At 40.9% G+C, this 9,274-nt stretch overlaps 1 protein-coding gene across 1 annotated transcript; it reads left to right on the top strand.

Annotated features, from left to right (window-relative positions):
- Nucleotides 1-408: 408 nt before the first annotated feature.
- LOC109483933 lies at nt 409-3,053 on the top strand. The gene is made up of 4 exons (XM_019787074.1): nt 409-478; nt 1,898-2,034; nt 2,394-2,519; nt 2,944-3,053. Exons 2-4 carry the CDS (start codon nt 1,911-1,913, stop codon nt 2,961-2,963), a joined length of 270 nt encoding a protein of 89 aa, XP_019642633.1. The 5' UTR covers nt 409-478; nt 1,898-1,910; the 3' UTR covers nt 2,964-3,053.
- The last annotated feature ends 6,221 nt before the right edge of the window (nt 3,054-9,274 follow it).

The raw sequence follows: 9,274 nt of genomic DNA, 5'->3' as shown, positions 1-9,274 counted from the left end.
GCGTCACTGTCGTGACACTCTGATCACAATGCAGATTTCCTCATCCAGAATAAGTATTTTTGACGCCCTGAAATTGTACATGTATTGGATGCCTTTAACTTTCTGCACTTGGCTGATTTACACACTGTGATCTTTCTCTCACGTGCAGGTCCCTTTCAAAACCGTGTGAGTGTACTCTTTCCAAAGTTGTCTTCTCTTTCTATTATCTATGACGTACATCTACCATTGACAGACAAGTTTCTTTCACAAATGTTTGATCATCTTCTTCTCACAGTTGTCTTTTCGCAGACAACCGCCACAGCAACATTATCATCAGACAACAAACTGTAAGTCACTACAAAAAATCTATAATTGCTAATTTGCATAATTGTCTTGTACGGTGGAGTATATATTCCCATCCCAGCGAGTCCTTTTCACTCATTCCTCCAGCCGTGATCTCTGAGTGACCTCGTTCTGTGATCTACCGCCCAGGACTTCTGTAAGTATTAATTTCTCACCAACTAGATTTTGAAAACTATCAGACTTTTCAACTAGAATCCACTACTTTTCGTCAGTGACTAACAAAATCTGTAGCTATGCAGGTAAGGCCACACCAAGTAAATTTTATGGATGACGTCCTTTGGAGACCCTAAATCTAATGCGAGAGGGCGAAAAAAAACAAGAATGGCCCTAAAAAACAAGATACCTAGATTAGAATCCACTACTTTTCGTCAATGACTAACAGAATCTGTAGCTTTGCAGGTAACTAATCTTTTTAAATACCTGTTCAACTGCATATACCAGTAGGTAGTGGTTGCTACTTGAAACGTCTAGCAGTTTCCAAAATCTACTAGTACACAGTTGGTTGAGTAATATTTTCATTGTGTATCTCATTAAGGCCACACCGACTTAATTTTATGGATGACATCCGCGCGCGCATTGATTTTCGCCTGTCGCCCTCAAAAAAAAAGATCACCTCCACCGAGGCTCTGGCCTGGGTCTAGGTCTGGGTAGTCCATGGTAGTCAGCGACAAAATGGAGCCGGGCACCCAGGTTTACCGAGGCTCCACAACTCAAGAACTCAGTACATAAGTACTGTACCGATTCGTAAATGCTGCAAAAAGCCAGCATGTGCTGGGTTGTCATATACGTCGCTAAGTACTGTCGCGAATTCACAATACCAGCGTTGTATTCCTGTGGTTTAGTACCATTTTTATTTTTGGCCGGAATTTTTTTTATTCGCCCGCGCGCACTAGTTTGGGGGTCTTCAGAGGATGTCATCCATAAAATTAAATCGGTGTGGCCTAACTAGTAGTGTTTAACTTACACCGAAACAACTGTGTGATAATGTTTTCTGCAGTGTGTTTGTCTCGATCGCTCTTTTGTTTTCGTGCCATAAACGCCTTATCCATTTTGGGGATTTAGTGGGTTAGTCGCGTGGTTATGTCGCCAGTTTGTGTGTGTGTGTGACAGCCACGAGTAAATATGTAAAAGTTATGCTCTTTCTGTTACCTTTTTGGACATTTTTTTGCCTTTTAATTTCTTCATCGATCTGCCAGCTTCGTGTAGTCATTGCGACTTTTTACCTGTCTAAAAAAAGTAAGTAAGATTGTTGTAAGTTACATGGTTGTACAGTATAGTGTATCCCTTATCAATACGTGTCCCAAACAGTTCTATACTAACTATAACCATATCTAGTATATGAAATCTTCCAAATTGACACATATCCAGAAAAAAGCGAGTAAGTAAGTAAAACTAAGTCATCATCATCATCGGTCGGCTGCTGCGCAGGCGACCGTCAGTGCAAGATCCTTCACTGCCCCTTGTCGCAAGCAAGGCTGGCGATCTGCTTCTCAGTTAGCTGGTAAGGCAACTAAGTAAGGCAAGAATAATAATTTTCTTCCCCTCCCCACACCAGCCGAAGCTCCGCCATGAAGCTGTTTGTCTGCCTGCTGCTGGTGACGATCGTTGTCATGGCAACCCTGATTGACGACTCCGAGGGATGGAGGCGCCGGCGCAGGCGCAGAAGATCCGGACTCCAGGCCGATACAGATGGTACGTTCGGCCAATTTCAACTGAGATACAATTCTACTATTTGAATACAAATTATAAAAGAATAAAGAGAATGGTACAGGGCATTTTGTGCACAATTAACAGTCTACATTAGTCGCGATCTATATCATAGGATCTATGTTCTGCAACGTGTTCATTTTGCTTGTTCAGTATATCTAAATGTTACTGGAGGATGGATTTCTGCATCATATACAAAAACCTGCGCCGCGCTAAGTTGAAGTACCACCAGAGTATCTAAAATATTACTGAATGAATCTGTGCATTACATACAAAGCCAACACCACCCTAAGTTGATGTATTGTATCTGTAACATGTGTCTCATACCTGTCTTGTCCGTCCAGCTGAGTTGAGGGAGGTTATGGAAGAGGCGAGGGCGCTCCTGGAGGAACTGAATGAACAGCCCGAACAGCGGGATACACGGGAAATGAAGGACATGGACATGGATGAAATTCTTGCAGATCAAGAAGGTAAGAAGTCTGGTTAGTTTTAATCGTTTTCCCTTTGAGCCTCCGTCACTACAAGAACTCCGACTTTAAAGCACATATCTTGTCTTGTACTGCACAACATCCCTAAATTGGGGTAAAGCGTGCAGGGGAGCTGTGCGATGCGCTATTGCTGCGTCCTCAGGCGCTGTAGTACTGCAGCGTTGAACTGTGGGTTCCGCAGTATCAGTTATCTCTTGGGGCAAAATGTTCCAATCTCTGACAGTTTGTGGAAAGTATGAATATTTGTAACAGTCTTTGTGAAACATGCGTGAAGGTTTGAACTAATAAATATGAAATTCGCAGAAAGATCATAGCTGTAACTGCAGATGATATACTAGCCCACGTAATGAAGCAATACCTTTTGAATCTTTTTTCCTGTTACTAATAGTGCTTTTCTTTTTCACAGATAACAGAAGAAGACGGTAGCGCTCAGTGACCTAACGGACGACCCGGACAGCATAACTTGTTAATGGCGTCATTGGACGATTAGTCGTCTCTTTTTAAATTCATTGAATTGATTCCTTTTGTATAACATGTAATGTTATTGATAGGATCGAAAACCCAAAGTGACTACCTAGCATCCAATATATATAGGACATGCTAGAAGACGCTCAAAAACATGGTCCAGTGCCAAACAATGGAATCAGTCCGTAGACGCATAGAATGGTAGTAATCCTGGTGTAAAATAAAAATGATACTGTGTATATATACTGAGAACATTCTGTGTACTTAACGATTGTTGGTCCTTGGTCCAATAAAACTTATTGAAAGAACATGCCAATCGATTTTTCTCTTAATTCCATGTCTGGAATGTTGTGAACACTTCCAGGAGGTTTGGAATCTCAGACTTCTTGCTGTATAATTGTAATTAACTCCTGAAGGCATAACTCGACGTCCATGATTTTTGACAGGTAGATTACAGTTGTTGAGGCCAATGGCAAGTGCAAGTTTGGGCTTCGTGGGGGGTCCGTACGTTACGTTAGTGCACCCTTTGTGTTTGTGGCTTGTGAGGTCAAGTTCGAAAATGGGCCTCGTGGGGGGTCCCTATGTCGCTGCAGTGGACCTTTTGTGTTAGATATATAATGAACTTCCCCCACCAACCTCTGCTGGGGGGCAGTTGTTCTCGTAGAAAGGTCTGGTGGAGTCTAAATTTTACTCTCCTTTTTGCTGAATTCTACGATCCGTCTTCCCGTACGTAGAAAGGCCTGGTGGAGGCTATGTTTCTTGTGCGACGTCCAAGCATCTGTCGACTTTCTCATATCAAGTATGAAGAATTACAATCCTATATTGTACTACACTGATCGATTTTGCGGCATCGCTGTGAATTGGAAAGGACGTCCTTAACGATGTCGTAAATAAGTGATGATAAAATATGCCGAGGAAAATTAAGGCTGGTGTACTTTATTGGATTAGATTAGGCCACAGCAAGTAATTTTTATGGATGACATCAGCGCGCGCATTGATTTTCGCCTGATTTTGAAAAAAAAACAGGAAATTTTGTCGCCTTCTGACAGTGGTCACCACACCGAAAATGGGCAAAGATGTCTGTTGCCATGCTGGAAAGTGGATGGCAGATAACTATGAAGACAGGAGACAAGAAAAGGCTCTGATTTAATGTTTTGTTTCTTACTTTCAAATTGATGCAGTGGTATGTTATGCTGGCTGTGTATATGTGATGTTCTCACTGAATCAAAACCATTTGTACAATAATTGGGTCAAAATTTTTAATTGTAGGAACCTTAAATTGTTTTTTTTTTGGCCCGCCTTGTTTTTTTTTCGCCCGCTCGCATTGGATTTGGAGTCTGCGGAGTATGTCATCCATAAAATTTACTTGCTGTGGCCTTAGCTTGAATATCCTCTTTCCCGGTTATTGATCTCCCATGGTTCATTGCGCAGTTGGGCAGCCGGAAAAGATACTGCATTTGACCTTCTAACGTTTCACTATTCACCATTTTCCTATCCCCAGAATGCAATGCGAAAACAGGGGTCTAAACCTCATTTGCATAGGACAGGAAGGCATCGGAATGATCCTGTTGACGTTAAACAGCTTGTTTTTCAGTGTGTTTTGAGGTGTTGAATTTGAAAACACATAGAGAATGAATTTTTTGAATAGGTGGTTTGTAATGTTATAGTGGTAACGCTATACTAATGCTGTATCGTTACAAACCACATGTTCCATGTTAAAAAGAACACAAAAACTTCTTTCCTAATTTGTTGTCAGATTCGGCCCATAGTAATTTAATTAATGTTGAGCATAAAATGCCCCAACACCTTAAAACACACTGAAAAACAAGCTGTTTAACGTCAAGAGGATCATTCCGATGCCTTCCTGTCCTATGCAAATGAGGTTTAGACCCGTTTTCGCATTGCATTCTGGGAATGGGAAACTGGTGAATTTGACCTTCTAGTGTTGCATTATAGTGCAAATTTTTTTTTGTTATTGACAGGATCATTCTGTAAATAGTGCAGAAGTTAAGTTTCTGTATCATCCTGCCAATAGTACAAACGTTTCTGTTATTGACAACTGATCTTTCACTGACTTATTGCTGTTTTTCATGACAAATAAAAGGCTTCTTTAGTATATTTCAAATGTAGGCATCTTTTTTTTCTGTATTCTTGTTTTTTTCTGCTCTCTCGCATTAGATAGTCATCCATAAAAAGTACTTGGTGTGGCCTAATCAGACTGGGACACTTTGGGAGCGTTTAGAGTAAAAACACCTAGAATTTGGGTGGCGTCGGGTGGCGTAGTGGTAAATCATTCGACTGTGAACCGGGAGACCCGGGTTCGATCCCGAGTCGTACCCGGGACATGTCTGGACATGCGCCCCGACATTGTGTCCTTGGGAAAGGCACTTTACACAACTTTCCTCACTCCACCCAGGTGTGAATGGGTACCTAACTTCGGTTGGGGAAAGCCGTATTGAGGTCACCTTGTGGCGCCGAATGGCATCTGCACAGGCCCTTGCTGCAGTTCCACAAAAATGTGGAACAAATACGTATCATGTGTATTATTATGGTATTTTTGTATTATTACCATTTGTATCATCTGATTGTAAACCCTGCATCAATTCGGCACTATAAGGCTGCGATTGCACGTGTAATGTTTGGCCAATAAACCAATAAACCAACTTGGACAGGAACAGAACAGGATCATCGCAACGCATGACTGTGTTTTATAGTCAAGTTATTGAAATAAATACATTGTGGAGAATACTAGGAAACTTTTCTTTCCATATACATGTACCATTGATGCATTGCTTGCTGCTGTCGCTCTGCAGCGAGCTGTTCATCTACCTAAAAGCGACGTCTATCGACAGAGCGTATAAGTGCAAGACTTTCAGTTCCATCTCCAACCATAACCACCGTTTGATTTGATTTGATTTAACCACCGTTCACATAATTATTTTGAACTACATTTTATTAAACACATCTGTTGTGCTAGCAAAAGGAGTGTATGTTATTGTAATGAAAAACGGTTACGTTTTACTTATTTGTGTAAATATCTAATACTAAACGTAAACAAAGGGAATAAAATCAACATTATGTATACATGACTGCGAAAACATTTGAAATACTGAAGTAAACCTTTTCGAACATCATTTCAGCAACAGACTCTGTTTGGTTGGTGTGGCAAGTTGCTAAAAATTCAATATCTACAAATTCAGGTTATATTATGTACCTGTCTTTTTTAAACATATTGTTTTTACTCAGTTTCGTCCTCTTCTGTTCCAAACACTAACCTGGCCAATGACATGATTTGTTGACGTCTGTCACCATGGTGACTGGTGTTGGGTTACATAATGTTGCAATTTCATGGTCTGCTCTACTCCTGTCACCATATACTCGTAGTACATGTATGTGAATATGTTTGAATAACAATTAACAGGGCAGACCATGTCCGAAGGTAAACATGATGCATTTGCTTTGCAAATGTTTCTTCTACTAGTTTCTGTTAAATCTTACCTTTGAAAAGAAGCTCAACAACGTAGCCGCATTCAACCGGTGCCTCTCCCTTGCTTAGTTTTTCTAGACCTTAAAGCATGTCGCGCTAAGTTAAAGATGATTTATTAAAAGGAGCCTCCGCCATGTACCGCCGGTGTACTGTAACGTCTCGCTACATTAGTCATTGATAAAAGGTGAAGAGGTTTAATTAACTGTAATCGAAAAATAATTGGGACTTAATTGAAATCCCCGTTAATAGGTTTTCTCTGATCGCTTGCGTGAAAAGTGGCACGCTCCATCATTCCTCCAAGCACGTCTGTGGGTAAGGTTTGTCTAGGTGTTGATGGGACTTAGGCCACAGCAAGTCATTTTCATGGATGACATCCTCTGCAGACTCCAAATCTAATGCGAGCGGGCCAAAAAAAGAAGGGCCGAAAAAACAAGGATCCTATATTTTATAAGATAAATATGGAGAGAGGAGACAAGACAAGGCTTGTTCATTTGTTGTGCAGTTAGGTCTTTTACTTTGATGCAGTGATGTATTTCGTGATTGTTTTACATGTGACATTCCCCAAAAATCAAAACCATTTATACAATGATTGAAAATCTTTATTTTTTTTGTGTTTTAGTGACAAATGGATGCTGTAATAGCAGTAAACTTGTTTTTTTGTCCCGCCTTGTTTTTTTTTCGCCCTATCGCATTAGATTTTCAGTCTGTGGATGATGTCATCCATAAAATTTACTTGCTGTGGACACGCGGAGATGGTCGGAGATTATTGCGTTCCGCCTGTACTGACAAAATAGAACCAGCGGGCGAGCTGCGGGGTACTGTACGGCGGCAGGTAGCTCGTTATCACCGGTTTGTGTCAACGTTTTGTCACGGTATTTTTTCGATAATTTGGGGTTGTTTACAAAACGATTAGGCCACACTGGTAACTACGGAGGATGGCACCCAGGCTGCCGAAGCTACATGGAACTCAAGAACTAAGTACAGTTCCAAGTCGCAAAAGGCCAGCATGTGCCGGCTTGTAAAAGTCGCCATGTGCTACCGCACATTCATAATACCAGCTTTGTATCCCTGTGGTTTTAGCAGCATTTGTTTTGAGCGGATTTTTTTTTATTTGCCCGCGCGCACTAGTTTAGGGGTCTTCAGAGGATGTCATCCATAAAATTAAGTCAATGTGGTCTTGCATGGGTAGGGAGGGGAGCCAAGGTGGCAGGTTTTAAGATCCCTTTGAAAAGGAAAAATTTGTATATGTTATTTATGTAAGAAATAGTATTACCATTACATCGAAGGAAAACAAACACTACCTGAATCTTTGTAGAATATATACATAAATAGTTGAATTTTTTGTATACCTGCGAGCTTATTAAAAATTAAAATAATGTCTATCATTTTGGGAGAAATTTGGCATTCTTTGTAAACTAGTTTTGTACAAGAAAGTGGAAAATGTGTCAGATGAAAGTTGAATCTTCATTTTGCTTCTCGTGAAGAAAATTACAGCGTCCAAATACAGCTCTATCAACGATTCAATATCGAACCATAACTGTTAGTCCGTAGTTTGAACCTACATGCACCCCATGGACCCGTTTGCATACTCCAAAACATTGTATGAGGCCATGTTGATTTGATTATATGGATGACATCCATGCGCGCATGAATTTTCGTCTGTTTCTCCAAATAAAAGTTTTCGACCATACTGTAAATCGTACAGCTGAGCGAATATATATCGTATGTTGCATAAAAAGTATTGGAAAACTATGTCATAGAATGCCGACATCAATTCAGGAAAAAAAGAAAATGAAAATGTGATGAAATCAAAATATTATTTTATCATATTACTATCATCCCCCATGCCATACTCTGTGTGTTTAGTCATTTGTTTAACCTTTATGACCACGTAGATTTCATACTGAAGGAAGGAACTTTTTTTTTGCACGCTCGCGTCAGTTTTGGGGTTCCCAGAGGATGTCATCCATATAATCAAATCAACATGGCCTAATGTACATAATGTACACGCACGAATCGTATACGACCCCCTGCTCCTCAGACGAAATAATGACACCAACACATGATGTACAAAATGACTAATAAACTGGTGGACGTACCAACCACTAAGTATCTGATACCATCCCAGAAAAGAACAAGATGCCTTCAAATATCAGAGTTATCATACTCTCCAAGCAGAGGTTTGGGTTTTGGGGGTATTTTTAGCGTGTTGGGTTTGGTGGGAAGAGAGAAATTCAGTGCAAAAAGAAACCCCGATAAAAAAGCCTAAAAACACGCTAAAAATACCTTCAAAACCAATAATTGAGGTGTTCAAAAACTCGCATTTCCCCAGAGCTATCGTAGACTGGAACTTCAAGCACAGTTGGGGCATCATCACTAGAAAGCTTTGAACAACTCCTGCAATCAAATGTGAAACGATTGAGTGTAACAAGTCGTTCGGTGTGATATGGCTAGCTGCTGCCGCGCCGCGTGCCTGCGAAGCTGGTGTGTTACGCCGAAGGGCGGTTATACCAGCTATATTGATGCAGATACAGAAGCTGGTGTGTTACGCCGAAGGGCGGTCATACCGGCTATATCGATACAGACACAGAAGCTGGTGTGTTACGCCGAAGGGCGATTATACCGGCTATACCGATACAGATACAGAACACCCCCACCCCCCGTACCAGAGGTGTTCAGGCCAGGTGTTTCCTGTATTGTCCTTCACACATTGACGCCCCAGACCGCATGCGACAGTCGAGTCATTAATTGGAAAGTTAAACACCTGCCATGGTCTGTAAATACG

The sequence above is a fragment of the Branchiostoma belcheri genome, unplaced genomic scaffold, assembly GCF_001625305.1.
Source record: "Branchiostoma belcheri isolate BF01 breed outbred unplaced genomic scaffold, Haploidv18h27 scaffold67, whole genome shotgun sequence".
Lineage (NCBI taxonomy): Eukaryota > Metazoa > Chordata > Leptocardii > Amphioxiformes > Branchiostomatidae > Branchiostoma > Branchiostoma belcheri.
The sequence above is the reverse complement of the archived record's forward strand: the minus strand, read 5'-3'. Positions and strand labels throughout refer to the sequence as shown.

What these genes read in the sequence shown, in the direction of transcription:
- LOC109483933 (XM_019787074.1), top strand. Translation starts at nt 1,911, where the DNA reads ATGAAGCTGTTTGTCTGCCTGCTGCTGGTGACGATCGTTGTCATGGCA. An exon ending in ACTCCAGGCCGATACAGATG is followed by an intron (nt 2,035 to 2,393) that starts GTACGTTCGGCC and finishes TTGTCCGTCCAG; the next exon opens with CTGAGTTGAGGGAGGTTATG. An exon ending in AATTCTTGCAGATCAAGAAG is followed by an intron (nt 2,520 to 2,943) that starts GTAAGAAGTCTG and finishes TCTTTTTCACAG; the next exon opens with ATAACAGAAGAAGACGGTAG.